We start from the raw sequence: 16,830 nt of genomic DNA on the forward strand, positions 1-16,830 counted from the left end.
CCAGCCCTAATTAGATCATATAAAACTGAACCACTTTTAAATCAACGAGTTCTATATCATTCCAGACATAAGAGAAAAAATATCCGACTCATTTACAACGTAAGCATACAAAGACTGTGTATGGTTATGCTCATTGATCTTCCAAAAACCAAATAATTGTGGCATAGACCAACATAGGCTCATGTTCGTATCACTAACTTTACTTCCATATATTTACTCTTCACCTACATCATATCACAACATACACAGTTATACAAGAACATGATTTTTTTTGTTCAAACAACCAAATAATGGTGGCATATGGTCAGTAAATTTTTAAATATGTTTTTTTATATATTACATTTTACGAGACTATGTGTATAAGTTCTTTTTTTGAAAAAAGGCATAACTATGTGTATAAGTTAAAAGGTAAAATGTGTGACAAGGCAAATTATTATACTAAAAATAAAAGAAGATTAAATACAAACTAATAACAAATACAACACAAATTATAACACTATTAAATTCTATTATATTTAATAAAATATTATATATATGTCTAATATGTATATATATATAAATGTTACACAAAATATATATAATATTATATACACATATTATATATACCATATATTATTAATTGAAATTTGACAAATCAATTTCCGCCCTTTAGGGCGGGTCCTAATCTAGTTAATTCTTAACAAGAGTTATATTATCTCTTTCTACAAGTATATAGAGCAGCTGTTTGCATGGTCATCACCACTAATATAAAAGCCTCATCAGACTCGTAAAAGTTTTCATTTTTTTTTCTCAACGCAGACCAATTGGATTTGTGGCGGCGACGACAGCGGTTCTTATCTTTCGTCCGGAGAATGTTTATTTGTCTTCTAGGGTTCTGAATTAGGCATTCGATATTTCCAGAAGAACAAAAGAGATGGGTCCTCTTGTCGGAGAAACCGAACTCCCTGAAGCTCTCCTCAAGGCTGGAAAAGATCTCCTCGAGCCTCATTCGTCTACTGAGTCCCTTCTCGACCTTCTCCATGTACGAATCCTTCCCCCTTCTCTTGACATTCTCTGATTTTGTTGAAATTGGGATACAGGAAGCGATTAGGGTTTCTCTGTTCTTGACGAATTGGAAAAATTAGGGTTTATTTTTAATTTTGCGTTTTAGCTTTACGAAAGGTGGAACCTTTTAGGGTTCTGTCGCTCTTAGATCCTAGAGTGAATTTCTCCCTGTGTTTGTTGAAATTGAGGTTACATGAAGCGATTAGGGTTTCTCTGTTCTTGACGAATCGAAAAAATTAGGGTTTTTTTTTGCGTGGACCTTTTTGTAAAGGTGGAAGCTTTTAGGGTTCTGTTGCTATTAGATCTATAGAGTGAGCGGTTTATGATGTTTTGGTCATCTGATTTCGACGCTTATCTATGCAGAAAGTCGAGGCTCTGCTCTCTACTGTTGAGCAAGATCCTATTGTAGCTGTGCAAAGTGCCCTTAGACCATCTATGAAGGCTTTGGTATCTGCTGATCTCTTAAGAAACCCTGATTCTGATGTTAGGGTTTACGTTGTCTCCTGCTTAACCGAAATTATGAGGATAACTGCCCCTGAGGCCCCATATAACGATGGCCATATGAAGGTAGGTTGGTTACACCATTAAATCTCACAATGTCTAGTAACAGTTCTTTCACTCACAATGGCATTTGCTCACAGGATATCTTCGAGGTTACAGTAGAAGCCTTTGGGAAACTAGCTGATGCTTCCTCTCGCAGTTACAAGAAAGCGGAGGCTGTTCTTGATACTGTTGCTAAGGTCAGGTCATCCTTGGTGATGTTGGACTTGGAGTGCGATGACGTTATCCTAGAGATGTTTCGGCAGTTCTTGAAAGTCATAAGGTAAGAGATAGAACCTGAGTTGACAATTGCTCGATGAACTCTTATTTGCTTTATGTAACGCTGATGGCTTTTTATTTTGTGCATCTATTAAGCCCGGATCATCCGCAACCTGTACTTCATTCAATGGAAACGATAATGATCACAGTGATAGATGAAAGTGAAGAAGTATCCATGGATTTGCTAGAGATTTTACTGGCTGCTGTCAAAAAAGAAAACCAAGTTAGTTCTTCCCCATTTCATGTTTAAGTCAATAGGTTTTTGAGATTTGATTTTTTTCCTGGTCGCCATGGTGTAGGATGTCTCAGCAATGGCTTCGGGGCTTGTGGAGAAGGTTCTCAGTAGTTGCGCCTGTACGCTGCGACCATGCATCATGGAAGCTTTGAAGTCCACAGGGATTAGCTTGGACATGTATTCTCCAGTAGTTTTGTCAATTTGCCAAAGCGAAGCTGCCACTACTGAAGCACACATCGTTGTTAACCCCAAAGAAATTGAGGTGTTCTTAATGCCTTGAGCTCTTGGTTTGATTGTTTATACAGTAGTTGTTTGGTTGAGGCTTGAACTGACAATAGTTCTTGTTTTTGTTTTTCAGGCAGTTGAAAAGATAGAAGAACAAGTAGTTCCAAGTGATCCATTGCAGGTACTGTATTTGGTAGTCTTTTTCATTGTTAAGTGTTTAGCCCCTTTTCACACTATTTTTTCTTTAACCAGTATCTTCAAAATCTTGATTCAGGAAAAAATGGATTTGGGTCTCTCTGTCAAGGGGGCTAGGTCCAAGAGAACTGCAAGAGGTGGAACTCGAGCCAATGGAGATGACAAAGTAACAAAAGGAAATGATTTGCAACAACTTTTGAAGCAAGGGCCATCTGAAAGTACAGAAACAGAGACCGAATCAGAGTCTACTAGGAGGAGAGGGCGGAAACCCAATTCTCTGATGAATCCTGAGGAAGGCTACTCATTCAAGACGTCATCAAGCAAGAAGGATTCATCACGCCGAAAGCTCGCTGGCAAGAAAGCATCTTCCCCTAGTAAAGTTGGTCAAACGAATCAGTCGCTTGTTATTTCTCTCTCACCCTCTAGCAGGTCTAAGAAGGGGTCAGGTAAACGTAGCCGGAGTAAGATGGAAGAGACAAATCCTGATGCAGGTTCTTTAGCTAGACCAGTATCAAAGAAACAGACCGTGAAGAAGGATAAGCCTGAAGAAGAAGAAGAAGATTTAATGGAAACTGACCTTGAAAAGCCTGAAGATAGCATTAAGAAGACTGCCAAGCCAAGTAAAAAGGAGAAGAGAGCAGAGAATGGTTCAGAGAAAACATCAGCAAAGAAGCCACTTGCAGAACCTAAGACCAGTGGGAAAAAAACAGTCCACTCAGATGCTAAGAAAAACAAATCAGAAGGTGCGAGCATGGATATGGATGGTTCAGAGAAAACATCAGCAAAGAAGCCACTTGCAGAACCTAAGACCAGTGGGAAGAAAACAGTCCACTCAGATGCTAAGAAAAACAAATCAGAAATTGCGAGCATGGATACGGATGTTCCCCAGTCATCAAAGAACAAGGTAAGCAGATTTGACGAACCAATATTTCTCTGTCTAAATATTATACTCTACAACTGCCTTTTTCCTTTTAACTTATAATCGGATAAACTGTCCAGAAGAAGAACTCCCGTGCAACAACGCCTGCGACAAAAGAACCCGAACAAGCTCCCAAGAGCCATCCCAAGAGTAAACAAACAGCTGGAGAGGAAAAAGTGTGAAATTTTTACCTTCTCTGTCTATGTTATGAGGCTTTGATTTGTCTCGTGTCTTCACATGGTCTGTATTCCTCTTTGCAGGGGTCCAACAAGAGTAAGCTTGGTCAGGAATTGGTTGGTAAGAGAGTTAAAGTCTGGTGGCCACTGGACGAGACGTAAGTGTATTGCGAAACATGTTAAACTTTTGATTTGGATACCGTGTGACGAATGGTAGCGATCTTACCGATTTATATTTGCACAGGTTTTATGAAGGTGTCATACAATCCTATGATGGTCGCACGAAGAGGCATCAAGTGAGTTTTGAAGTTCTCTCTTTGTTGCAATAATTGATTCATATTAAAAAAATTTATACTGCTGCTGGTGCTGCTGCAGGTCTTGTATTCTGATGGGGAGGCTGAAGCGATTTATCTTAAAAATGAAACTTGGGAAATAATCCAGGATAATTCTCCAGCCACTGAGGTGAGTTTTGTTTTACATTGTGCTTTATTCATTCACCATTTAACTCTTACTTAGTTCCTCCCCCCAAAATGTTGAAAGCAGGAAAAGGAGGATGATTTGCCTGATTCTACTCCTTTATCTGACATGTAAGTGAAACGTTTAAGGTTCTGAATCACCCAGTTTTTTTAACATGGCACCTCCGCAGTCTTTTGAGTTTTTTTGCTTTTATATGCAGAATGCGAAGGCAGAAAGCGAAGAAGAGCAAAAATGTGTCTATGGATGTTGAACCGAACAGTTCTTCAGACGTCAGGTGTGAAAATTTACAACAATTATAGTTATTTGTATATAGAAGTTTGATCCCTGAATGTCGTTTAACTGAGCAGTTCTCTCACATTTTGTGGATATAGATCCCAGAAGGAGAAAGAACCTGTAACGAACTCCACTAAGAAAGGGAAACGAACCAAAGGTGCGCTGAAGGAGGGCTTAAGCAACGTACCAGAAAGCAGAGAAGAGAAGGATGTTAATTCGTCAAAAGAACCGAAAGCTAAAACTGGCAGGACTAAGAAAAGGCAGAAGGTGACTGAAGATATGCACCGGGAAAGTGAAAAAGATTGTGATGACAAGGAAGAAGCTGAAACCAAAGGTGCAGACAGTCTGAAATCAGATGCAGAGCCTGAATGCAAGAGAGATCACCAAGAACTGGCTGATGATCCAAATGCGGAAACCAAAACTGATGGAGAAGAGCTAAAGTCTGCAGACAAGTCTAATGCAGAACCAGAAACTGATGGAGAAGAACAGGAGATAGCAAAAGAGGCAAGTGCAGAAGTCAAAATTGATGGAGAAGAGCGAGAGCCATTGAAGGAGCGTAATGAAGAACCTGAAAGTGAGGTACAAGAGGGCGAATCAGCAAAAGAGCCAAGTGCAGACACAAAATTAATTGAGAAGGAGGATATGTCTGAGATACAAGATGGAGAATCAGCGAAAGAGCCAAGTGCAGACACAAAATCGATTGAGAAGGAGGATATGTCTGAGGAGCAAGAGGGAGAATCAGCAAAAGAGCCAATTGCAGACACAAAATCGATTGAGAAGGAGGATATTCCTGAGGAGCAGAGTCATGGAGATGCACACACTAACGTGCCTGAGACTGGTAAAGTAGAAAATGAAGCTGAAGAAGAAGATCAGAGAGCAGTTAAGGAACAGGAAGAAGAGACTGCTAAGGCAGAAGTCGGTGCTACCCCTGTTTCAGGTTGATCCAGGAACCATGCATGGTTAGGTGATGATAATGCAGGGGAAAAAAGGTTGGTTTTAGGTAACTTATATGTTTAGTGAAACTGCTTTGTTTAAAGACCTTACGGTGTTATTGTTAGTAGAGTCTTCTGACCTGTGTCTTATTTGTGTGGAACTACTTTGATGGTGTCACCTAGCTAGTAACATACATTTTTAGGACGTGTATGCATTTGCTAAAAAACAAAACAGTGATAATATGTGTAGTCTTTTCAGAACCTCCTCTATTGGAATGGGGGGACAAAGTTTTGAACTTGCAGAGAATCCTATCTTCGATGGAGCAGGTAAGAAAAGTGTAATCATAACACTTGCGACTTGTCTTGTCCTGTCCCCATATTATTTTCGTCCAGAAGATGTATTAATGTCATCATCAAGAAATATTGGTAGATATATTACCCAAAGTAAAATGATTGTAGGTAAAGTATTGTCCAAGTTTATGAGTTTTTTTCTAAAGGTGTATTGTTATTAGTTATTACAAATAATTTTCTTCTCCCACCAACCCCTCTTTTAAAATTTTTATTTTAAATTTGTTGTCTTTCTACACATGCAAACAAATAAAATACATAAATATGTAAACCAAACTCATTGCAGTGGTTAGGTGTGTGGAGTCATAAAAGGATAAAGTTTATTTTCGGTCCTTTATATATACAAAACGTAACTCACTTTGTAACAACGCATTCATCATTTTGTTTCTGTCTCTTCAAAGACCGAAGCTTTTGTTTTCTACTGCCGGAAACGATGCCAGTTGACGAATCTTTAATTACGCCCGGGAAAACAGTCTGCGTCACTGGTGCTGGTGGATACATCGCTTCTTGGATTATTAAGTTACTCCTTGAGAGAGGCTACACGGTCAAAGGAACCGTACGGAATCCAGGTCCGATATTAATACTCCTTTTGCTCACTGTAATAATAATATTTTTTCTGGTTGGATTAATTAATTGCTTGGATGAATACTGTTTTTTTTTATTAATGTTTTTTCTCTTGCAGATGATCCGAAGAACACACATTTGAGAGAACTAGAAGGGGCCAAGGAGAGACTGATTCTGTGCAAAGCAGATCTCCAGGACTATGATGCTCTTAAGGAGGCTATCGATGGTTGCGATGGCGTCTTTCACACGGCTTCTCCGGTCACTGACGATCCCGTGAGTATCTTTTCTTGGTGGTTTTTTTTAAAGAAAATAATATTTTCTTGGTGGTTTCTATATTGTTCTTGCACTTTCTGTGTCTTTTTATGAGATTATCGATTAAAGTTTGTGCATACATGAGTAGTGGAGCTGATTTCTTTTAGATTTTGTTTGTCGTTCACATCGTTTTCCTATCAATTACAAATTTTAGAAAAATATCGCATGAAAGAAGTTAAAATCTTTTGCATTATGTTAGTTTTGGTAAAGTATTATTTAATTTGAAATACCTGACAAATTCAATTCACTATGTTATTTGTCTTGTAATAAATGAATTTATTACATTTGACTTCAAGGGGAGTATTAATTTTCAGGAAGAAATGGTGGAGCCGGCCGTGAACGGAGCCAAGTTCGTAATTAATGCTGCAGCTGAAACCAAGGTGAAGCGCGTGGTCATCACCTCCTCAATTGGTGCGGTCTACATGGACCCGAACCGTGACCCTGAAGCCGTTGTTGACGAAAGTTGTTGGAGTGATCTTGAGTTCTGCAAAAACACTAAGGTTTTTTAGCCTTTAGTCTTATGCTTTTGGACTTAATTAGCATGATAAAACTTTGATGTTTAACTCAAATAAACACCAAACCTATAGATTTATATAATTATTTTTATGTTTGGTCTACTGACTTTTCTATGCGGTTCTATAGAATTGGTATTGTTACGGCAAGATGGTGGCGGAGCAAGCGGCGTGGGAGACGGCAGAGGAGAAAGGTGTTGACCTGGTGGTTTTGAATCCGGTGCTGGTTCTTGGTCCGCCGTTACAGCCGACGATCAACGCCAGTCTCTTCCACGTACTAAAGTATCTAACCGGCTCGGCTAAGACTTACGCTAATTTGACTCAGGCTTATGTGGATGTTCGTGATGTCGCACTAGCTCATGTTCTTGTCTACGAGGCACCCTCGGCCTCTGGACGTTATCTTCTTGCGGAGAGCGCACTTCACCGCGGCGAAGTTGTTGAGATTTTGGCTAAGTTATTCCCGGAGTACCCACTTCCAACCAAGTAAGTGAAACTAATGCCGCTCTTAATATATTACTACTACATCAGAGTTAGTAAAAATAAACGAAGAAAACTTCAAAAATTGTGACCACATAAAAATTAACATTTTTAGTCAACTATTTGTGTGTGTGTGTGTGTTTTGCGTAAGTAAAAGCCTTTTAAGAGCATTTCCAATATAAAATTCTATTTTTTCCTCCAAAATGGAGTAAAAGTGAATATGGAGTAAAATTGCTCCAACCCTACTCTATTTTTCACTCCATAATAGAGTCATGAACAAACAAAAAATAGATTACTCCATTTATGGAGTAAACTTCAAAATGGAGTGAGATATGGAGTTGGGTTGGAGCATATGTTATTCCATATTCACTTTTACTCTATTTTGGAGTAAAAATGGAGTTGGGTTGGAGATGCCCTAAGTATCAAGTTATCTTCTTTGTAACCAACATTATGATTATAAATTTATAATCTATATCGGTGCAGGACTTACATGCACACAAGTGTACATTAATTATTTAGTGTACATAAATCTAGGAAGTCGTCAGCAAACACAACACGGTAACGGAAGGCTAAGTTTGACGATAGTGTCGTACTGTCTTCGCGTATCTTTATATGGCTTAATCAATGATATAATTTTTTTTTTTCTGAACAAAGATATAATTGTTTTAAAAGTTCTTTTTACAGTGTGTTTTTTTGGTTTCTTTATCTTATCTCTTATCATGATCTCCAACTCAATGATGGATGCGAGTTGGTCCCATGTTATTTTTTTAATAGTTTGTGGTGAAAGTTGCAGTTGGTGTACCAACAACTCACAACATAAGTCCAAGTCCACTCGTCACCTACTGCTAACGTGGACTTTTTATAAAAACCCATAATATACTTATATTTCACCCACAATAAAAAAAGGTTTGATATAGATATATTGTTTTGAAATGGTAGTTGTAATGGAACTAGTCTTTGGTCTTTTGCCTAACTTTAATTATACAAATTAACCAACAAATAAGATTGTGTTAAGTAACAACAATGTTGGTTAATTGTTCAGGTGCAAGGACGAGAAGAACCCAAGAGCCAAGCCGTACAAGTTCACTAACCAAAAGATAAAGGACTTAGGCTTAGAGTTCACGTCCACCAAGCAAAGCCTCTACGACACTGTCAAGAGCTTGCAAGAGAAAGGTCATCTTCCTCCTCCTCCTCCTCCTTCGACATCACAAGAATCAAGCCAAAACGGCATCAAGATTGAGTCTTGAATAACTTATTCCCTGATGTATTATCCTTAGCCATTGGCGTTTCCTTTGATTTAGAAAAATAAACCAGATGTTTAATTATCGTCTCTGGTTATGTGAAACCTTTGTTTCAAAATGTTTTGCTCGGTTATGAATCTGTTTATTCAGATCTTTAGCCAAATCCTTTGATGGATTTTGTTCTGTATAAAGGCTTAAATGCTTCATGTTTATTATATATACTTCTTAATGCTAAGAGTAGTTCCAATTGTTTGAAACCATAAAAATTACTAAAATGAAAATATTAATATTATAATAATTTATTTATGCTTTATTTTATTTAAACCAATTAATCATGTATTGCAGTTTTTAAAAAATTCAAAACTAAGAACTTTTGTTCATTATTTCTTCTATTTTTTTAAATGGTAAGAATTCCTCCTAAAACTATGCTCTAACTAGTAAAAACAATTTCATCTTTGAACTATTTAATATGGTACATTATTTCATCTTTTATGTTATAATTCTTCAATCTAAGACGCATGTGACCGCTAATCTATTAGGCAACTGCATGTTCACAATGTCTTCTTGATAATGTTTACAAAACGATCCAGACACTGTTTACTACTTTCTGAATCTCCGAATTATTAAACCGATCGCATATGAACCATGAGTTAATAATTTAATTAAGTATAATATATAATTATATAGTAAATATTAAAAAATCAAAACAAAATTCATAATTAAAAGTATTAAATCTATTTCTTTTATTCGTTTAACATACAAAATATAAAATAAAATCAAATTATTTAACATTTTTAACAAATTATGAATAACAACATATAATACAAATGTATAACAGAATTAAACTTAATAAGTATTTAAAAGTCTAATGTAAACAATCAAAATTATTTTTTAAAATCTAAAAATAACAATTTCAAATTTTCTTTTTTTTCTGCGATTTTGGTAGATTTTATTGAGTTTTAAATAATGGATATTTTCCAAACGCAGACCGGATTACATATTAGATCATTTGGTTTACCTGCAGTCCATGTCGGGTATAAAAACATTGCTTCATGGTCAAGTGTTGCTGCTCTCTGAGAGTTACCGGAAGATAGAAAATGTGAGGATGATTCTTTGTTTTAGGATGACAAGGTAGCCAGTAGTCCAGTGGCGGGAAGTAAATTGCAATGCCTGAGAGAATCCGAAAAGTGTAAGAAGACGATGGCTACAAGCTTCATGTGATCCTGGGCATTTTATACGTGCATTTAGTTTAACTTTATTGCTAACTATGCTGTACCATGATTCAGATATTGTAATAGCGTTACCTTTCATTCGAATTCATGACTATATATCTATAACGTAGCATGTGACGTACTAACGATTCACACAAATACATTCAGTCTAAGAGTTCCTCGCAACGTTCCACTAAATATGCATAAACCAATAACGAAAACACATCTATACAACGCCAAATGGCAAAAGGAACACTTCACGGTACGGTAGCAAAAATCTCGTTGTGTCAAATCATTTTTGAAAGAAAACAACATATCCTCAAAAACATATAATTATTATTTATCACTCTCATTCTTCTTCTTGCCCTTGGTTGTTGCCTCTGCATCTACGCAACACTCCTGGTATCTGAAGCAGCCAATGAGATGGTCGTTTGTAAGACCAGCTGCTTGCATGAAGGAGTAAACAACCGTAGGACTCACGCTGCGAAAGCCTCTGCGTACAAGATCCTTGCTTATAAACTCAGCCTTTGATGTCTTCACAGGGACTTGTCTTTGATACCTGAACTGGCTCTGTGTAGGCTTACTGTTCACAAAGTTGTACATGTACTTGTTGAATGATCCATGTTCAGCTATAATCTGGATAAACATATTTATATAAGTTGCTTAATATAGAGTTTCAGAAGAGTGTGAAGTTTTATATATTAACCTTGCGCACACAGCGTGAGTTATCGAGGATTGAACGTATCTTAACCTCAGATAGCAAGGATAAGGCAGCGGCGGCTACCTTCTTCTCGTTGAGTTCAGAAACAGCAACTGGATCGAAGTCCATGAAAACTTCCCTGTGTTAACAAAAGTAAGCAAATCTGAGCTCATACTAAACCCAAGTTTCTGGCTTTGACATAGTTTGGTTACCTGAGTAATGGCCTTCTGGAGAGAATGTCGGTCCAAGAGAGCTCGGATAGAGCACCAGAGAGACATAGCAACTCAAAAAGCTTCCTACACAAATTAACCAAATGGTAACTAACAAAGAGGCATCTCTGATAAAAAGGATAGAAGTTTTGAGGAAGCTGCCTACTTGTCGTCCTGAACAGGAACTCCCCATTCTTCGTCGTGGAAATCAACATAACACGTGTCTGCGCAAGAACGAAAGAAACAACAACAATATTAGCTAATTACTCTTTTTTTATCGAAGGTGAAAAAGAGATTGTTACCAGCTTTAGGAGTGATCCAAGCACATCTTTTTCTACCGTCAGCGAAGCAATCAGCATTACTACTAGCAGCAGCAGCAGCCTTGTCTTCTTTCTCATCAACCTGCTTCCTTCTCATCAACGCACCGGAGGGGGAGGAGGAGACAGACCCACTTCGCCGCCTCACAGGCTTCTTCTTAGAGCTGGAAGAAGAAGAAGACGCCACGCTCAGAGGCAACGAGTCGCAAGAAGAAGAGGCATCAGAGGAATAAGAAGCAGTCATGGAGGAAGCACTGTTCCGTCTCAGAATCGAAGAGCATTGCTTCAGAGTCGTCGTTGGCGAATCCGGAGTAGTATCTGGTGGTTTCTTCGTTTTCTTCTCATCTTTTGATTCAACGGTCGTCTTCTTCATCATCCCCGGCGGTTTCCTCTGCAGCTTGTTTCCGGTTGGACCAATAACCACCGATCGGAATCGAGGTGGATCCGACATTGACTCCGATTTATTCAACAGATCTAACAAACACTGAAAGTACAAATCTTTCTATTTCTAAAACCGATGGAGAGAGATTCGCATCGAAAAGTCTTACACTTTACAGATACATTAGCAGCTTTTTTATTCCCAGTTTACAGATACTGAGAGTGTTCACGGGAAAGAGCAGAGGTTGTAATGAAAATCACAGATAGAAAGAGGAAGGAACAGTGATGAGAAAACCCTTTTGACTTGAGAGAACTCAGAAAGAAGAGAAGGGGGGGGAGCTTTTCTCATCGAGGACGAAACGAATCAAATCGAGAAGCAAAAGGTTGTTCACTAGTCACCGCTTAACACGTCATCTTTTGCTTCTCTCTCGTCTTTGTTTTTTTTTTAATTTCTCGACACGACAATGAAACGGGTACATTTATTGCTCGACCCGACAATCAGATGGGTTTGATTACTGTATAAACTTAAGCAATAAATAATGATTATTAGATTAGGAATGTTTGCTCGTGTAATCCAGTCAGAACCCATATAAAGACAAAAAGTTTTAATTAATCGGACAAGTACTATATTAATTTATTGGGTTAGGAAAAAGTGTTATTTTATATTTTTACTATAATTGTACGTATTTATTCTTTTATTTACCCTTTTAAATAATTTTATTTTGTTTTATATCATTGTTATTTAATTAAAAAGATATCATATATTTAATTGTTATTTTTAACTTACGTGACTAAAAGGATACTACCTCCATTTCCAAATATAATTATTTTTAGATGTTTCACACAAATTAAGAAATAATAAATACACATTTTTAATCAGTTGTGTTTAATATTTTACTCTAAATATATTTTTTAAGTGTTGTAATTAAACCAATTTTCACTTACCAATGTCTAAACCTCTTTCTTAACACGTTTGTAGAAAAATAAAGTTGTTTTATCCAAAAACTTGCATTAAATAAATCATTGTAAAAATAATTACAAATTAGTTGATTTATGTTTTAAAGAAAAAAATTAATGTACAAAATTCTTCTTTGTAGAACAAAATTAAAACTAGAAAATCTTATATTTTTAAAACAGAGGTAATATTTTTTTGTGTGAAATGAGTCATTAATCTATTATTTTTTATCAATAAAATTATAAACTATGATATTAAAAATTAACAATTAGCGATCCGAGTTACACTATTTTGAGTAATATATACAAAATGTCAATTGTAAAAAATATTTAATATGATAATTTCATAATTTGTATGGTATAAATAATCATGATAGGATGTATAATTGATAGATCAACCTTTCAATTACTTTTATTTATCAATAAAGTTAATTAACTTTTATTAATAGGTTAATCTATTATATTAAAATATAAACACGATCTAGTGATAAGTGTTATATCCAACTATGTATTTTATTTATATGAAAGACTATTGTATCAAATTAAATTAATATTTAAAATAAATATAATTATAAAAACTAAAATTTTGTAAGAAAACTAAAACAAAAAGTATATTCGTGTTTTAAAGGATGGGTAAATTCAATCGAGATCGACTGGCTTTGGCGGTTAACCGGAATGCTAACCTAACTGACTATGACTAATTTAGCTTCTTCATTTAAATTCACCGCTCCATTTCTCTTTTTCTTTTTTAACCGCTCGTCTCTAACAACCACCATAGGCTTGTTTGGGCTTGTTTGGGCTTAGATGGGCTTGGACTCTTATCTCTTTCATTTTTGCTTAGTTGTACACCTTGAAACTCCCGTGTAGAAAGAAAGTAGACAGCGTCTCTCGAATCTGCTTAAAATCTTCCTCCTCTCCTCTCCTTTCCTCTAATCATCTTCTTCTCCATCCATCCAACCTCTTTCTATCTCCTTCTCCCATTTCTCTTCTTAACAAAAGTCAGCTCTTTCCTTATCAGAATCTTTCCTTCCCATCGCTTTAACTATCGCTCGCAATTACCCGAAGAAGATTGATCACTACTCCCACTTTCTTATTTTGACACAATCCTCAAAGGTACTCAATTCCCAATTTTCCCGCGCCTCGTGTTAGGATTCTTCTTTTGAGTTTGATCAATTCGTTTGAATCACCAATGTGCCTCATTCTTGATTTGAAATGCACGTTAGGGGTGTTGTTGATGAGCTAAGTGGAAAATGGCGTCGATGAGCTCTGGTGATGATGAAAGCCTTCGACTTTGCGTCTTTGATTTGAGGAGAGGCCAAACCGAAGGTCAAGAGCTTGACAAGATTCTCTTCTTTCATCCTCCCGACCTACACCTCTCCGCTCAGCTATCAGTTACCGGCCTCAGTGAAGGCCTCATTACTTTTACCAGGTCTGCTTCTACACCAACTCTTCTTTTGATTAGTTGATTGTCTATATGAATCTTTGTTGAGGCAATGGTGTGGAGTATAAAATGCAGACTTTTCTCTCCTGAGGCAGCTTGTGAGGTAATAGAAGCAGAAAGACATTCTCATGTTTTCCACGAGCCTGAACCTGATATCTGGATGGTCATGGTAACACACTCTCTCTATCTTTTGCATGTCGAATGTCAATGAACAGAATCTGATGTAGAGACCATTGGGCAGGTCGTGGAGAAAAATAAGGATACAGGAGCTATATGGAGGGTTGATGCACTCAGGGGAATGCTTAAGGAAGTACACTCACTCTTTCTCATGTTCCACGGGTCAGTTAGAGCATTACTCGAGAAAGAACCAACAGGAGAGCTTACCCGATCACAGTTGTATCCCTTCATTGCAGATTATTTAAGCAGTGAGCAACTCTCACCCAATTAATCTATAAGCACATTTTAAGTTTTTTTTTTTTGTTCTGCTTCCTTCCCAGCTTCATTTCGACTTTGTGTCACTAAATGCCAGCTTTTCAAAAGCGGTCTCGCTCCCAAGACTGCTGCTGTGGTAAAAAACAAAATGCTCTGAAGTTGCTGTTGTCGAATGCCTTGCTTTTGAATTTGTGCAAAATCGCATTATGCTCTCAAGTTGGTGGTTTCTTCGTGTGTGTGATAGCTCATGCAAAGGTTTTCTCTCTTTCGGGCAGATCTTTTTGTTGGGAAGCAACTTCTTCAGCTACCTAATTTCCGTGAAACTACTTTGAGTGAGCGTGGAACTGTTCAAATGCTTACTTTATCAAGGGACACTGCACTTGAAGTTCAGGTTTGTTTCTCAAAATCTATTTGGGCTTTAATCACTTACGTAATGTTTTGGTATTTAACGAGCATTTTTTTTGGGATGTACAGTCTCTTGTTCAAGTACTAGATTCATGTGCTGAGAATATACGATGCCACTCTATGATCTTATTTCAAGATCTGTTGGTTTCAACTACTCTCTCACCTGATGATACCGTCAGCTTGTTTACATTTGCTGTAATGAGGTTGACCTCACCAGCTCTATCCTCTGACTCGAGTTCCTGGTCTTATCTACGAAAGAGGACTGGTTCTACCTCGGCGCCCATTGGTTCCATTGAATCCTTGCATTCAGGAAATAGTGATAACATGCATCGTGATGTTATTAGGCCGCTACAAAATGATAAGTGGAAAAAGGGGAAAGATGGTTTTCTTGCGACTGATATTTGGGGTCTAGAGACTAGCGGTTCACCTGATTCTGCTATCCCTACAATCTGGCTTCAGCAAACGCAAGAAAGAGTGTATCTCCTCGCTTATCAGTATAAAAGTCTCACTTTACTGCTTCTCTTGCCTACAACTGCCATTGTCAATGGAGATATAAGCGTCCCAGCCGTGAAACAGCAAGTTATTGAACAGGTTAGCACATCGCTAATTAATCTTTCTCGGCTAAAACTCTTTTTTATGGTGTCTTCTAATACATACACAATATCTCTTTTTTCAGGCATCGCTGAGGATTATGAAAATGGAAGAGAAGATTTCAAGGGGGTGGGGAGGTGAGAATGCTTATCATGTTAAGGGTTACCGTTACTTGGTAGTTGATAATGACCTGGAAGTTTCCAGAGCTTCTCCTTCAGGAAAAGTAGCAACACTTGCGAAGGTAACGTCTTCAACTTCATATGAGTTAGTAGCTGAGATTAAGACGACCTTGGTCTCAAACTATTTGAAAAACGCAGGAGTCTCTGCTTGCACTAAACAAGCTCAGAGAAGAAGTGGATTTAGAAAAGAGCCGTTCAAAGACGCAGGAGAAGGACTTAGAAATATGCATAAGAGCTAAGAACAACGCGTGGGTGATCGCCCGTGTGACTAGAGGTAAAGAGCTTTACATGGCTTTGGAGAAAGCCAGTGACACTCTTCTTGATGCCACAGACGCTGTTGGAAGATTCAGCAACAGGTAACATGTTATTGTACGTACTGACTAGATACTCTGCTTTGGAAACGAATTCATATATTTTTTCTGAAAAGTATGTGCTGGAATTTTATCAGGTATTGCAGCGGAGCGTTTTTGATGGACTAAGATTAGTCTTTTTGTTTCTTCTGCTTCTGGGAAGAGGTTTCAAGTACACACAAAGCTCTGCTTAGCCATTAATTTTTGTTGTGGGGGAAATTGCAGAGAGTGGAAAAACGATTGTTCTTGGTTGGTCTGTAGATTTGTTAAAATAATCCCACGTTCAATCAATGCAAAATAGATCGTTTTTTTTTTGTGCTGAGGAAAACATCACACTCTCGCGGGCCATAATTTGTAGAGATGATAGCCTGAATTTTACTGTTGCAAGAACTGCCTTGTTGAAAGCATGCTCGAGAAAGATTAGGCATCGTTCATAATCCATGCACAATGTTATCTATACTATTAAAACAGAATCCCTAATAAGATTTTGCAATTGATTTTCAACTTATTTACCATGAAATGCCATTATTATTTAATTTTTTATTAATAGTTAAAATTGGCCAAGATTTTCTCCTTTATTTTTTCCATTTAATTGATTAAGCTTCTTTTTTAATAGCTTAATCAGATTTGGAAACATATCTATCTTATTAAAAGAGAAGTACCCATTTAAAAATACCCTTTAGTTTTCACTTTTATTTACATTTCATGCCACTGTAGTATTAATTAAATTTCCTATTTTTATGCTTGTCTTTTCACTTTAATTAATGTGTTTTCCAAAATTAAATACACAATTAAACAATACTTTCTATTTTAATATTTTGTCTTTTTTCACTTAGATTAATATGTTTTCCAAAATTAAATTTGAATTAAATACACTTCATTAATTTCTCCACTAAATCAATTTCAAATTAAAA

At 37.0% G+C, this 16,830-nt stretch overlaps 4 protein-coding genes across 7 annotated transcripts; 3 read left to right on the forward strand and 1 right to left on the reverse strand.

The window, feature by feature from the left end:
• Positions 1 to 749: 749 nt before the first annotated feature.
• On the forward strand, positions 750 to 5,556 carry LOC108812444 (sister chromatid cohesion protein PDS5 homolog E). Of its 2 annotated transcripts, none has more exons than XM_056989519.1 (14): positions 750 to 1,021; positions 1,408 to 1,611; positions 1,686 to 1,867; positions 1,960 to 2,086; positions 2,163 to 2,360; positions 2,457 to 2,504; positions 2,598 to 3,422; positions 3,521 to 3,613; positions 3,698 to 3,771; positions 3,858 to 3,909; positions 3,989 to 4,075; positions 4,157 to 4,200; positions 4,290 to 4,364; positions 4,462 to 5,556. In XM_056989519.1, exons 1-14 carry the CDS (start codon positions 914 to 916, stop codon positions 5,303 to 5,305), a joined length of 2,961 nt encoding a protein of 986 aa, XP_056845499.1. In that variant the 5' UTR covers positions 750 to 913; the 3' UTR covers positions 5,306 to 5,556. The 2 variants fall into 2 exon arrangements, with proteins under 2 accessions (XP_056845499.1, XP_056845498.1); XM_056989518.1 differs by having other exon boundaries at positions 751 to 1,021; positions 3,518 to 3,613.
• Positions 5,482 to 8,984, forward strand: LOC108811215 (cinnamoyl-CoA reductase 1). 2 transcript variants are annotated; one of them, XM_056989520.1, is made up of 6 exons: positions 5,482 to 5,622; positions 6,045 to 6,212; positions 6,326 to 6,480; positions 6,834 to 7,019; positions 7,162 to 7,514; positions 8,551 to 8,984. In XM_056989520.1, exons 1-6 carry the CDS (start codon positions 5,538 to 5,540, stop codon positions 8,753 to 8,755), a joined length of 1,152 nt encoding a protein of 383 aa, XP_056845500.1. In that variant the 5' UTR covers positions 5,482 to 5,537; the 3' UTR covers positions 8,756 to 8,984. The 2 variants fall into 2 exon arrangements, with proteins under 2 accessions (XP_056845500.1, XP_056845502.1); XM_056989522.1 differs by lacking the exon at positions 8,551 to 8,984 and adding an exon at positions 7,992 to 8,508.
• Positions 8,985 to 10,172: 1,188 nt separating this feature from the next.
• On the reverse strand, positions 10,173 to 11,996 carry LOC108811214 (uncharacterized). Its single transcript, XM_018583258.2, has 5 exons — positions 11,172 to 11,996; positions 11,036 to 11,093; positions 10,873 to 10,956; positions 10,667 to 10,799; positions 10,173 to 10,596 (listed from the first exon to the last, which is right to left on the reverse strand). Exons 1-5 carry the CDS (start codon positions 11,635 to 11,637, stop codon positions 10,297 to 10,299), a joined length of 1,041 nt encoding a protein of 346 aa, XP_018438760.1. The 5' UTR covers positions 11,638 to 11,996; the 3' UTR covers positions 10,173 to 10,296.
• A 1,399-nt stretch (positions 11,997 to 13,395) lies between these two features.
• On the forward strand, positions 13,396 to 16,230 carry LOC108811213 (vacuolar fusion protein CCZ1 homolog A). Of its 2 annotated transcripts, XM_018583256.2 has the most exons (10): positions 13,396 to 13,631; positions 13,742 to 13,947; positions 14,035 to 14,128; positions 14,201 to 14,384; positions 14,489 to 14,527; positions 14,667 to 14,782; positions 14,866 to 15,387; positions 15,473 to 15,628; positions 15,705 to 15,922; positions 16,015 to 16,230. In XM_018583256.2, the coding sequence occupies exons 2-10, from the start codon at positions 13,769 to 13,771 to the stop codon at positions 16,043 to 16,045; spliced, it is 1,539 nt and encodes a 512-aa protein (XP_018438758.1). In that variant the 5' UTR covers positions 13,396 to 13,631; positions 13,742 to 13,768; the 3' UTR covers positions 16,046 to 16,230. The 2 variants fall into 2 exon arrangements, with proteins under 2 accessions (XP_018438758.1, XP_056845531.1); XM_056989551.1 differs by lacking the exon at positions 14,489 to 14,527.
• Positions 16,231 to 16,830: the final 600 nt, after the last annotated feature.

This window comes from Raphanus sativus, chromosome 6 (genome assembly GCF_000801105.2).
Source record: "Raphanus sativus cultivar WK10039 chromosome 6, ASM80110v3, whole genome shotgun sequence".
NCBI classification, from domain to species: Eukaryota; Viridiplantae; Streptophyta; class Magnoliopsida; order Brassicales; family Brassicaceae; genus Raphanus; species Raphanus sativus.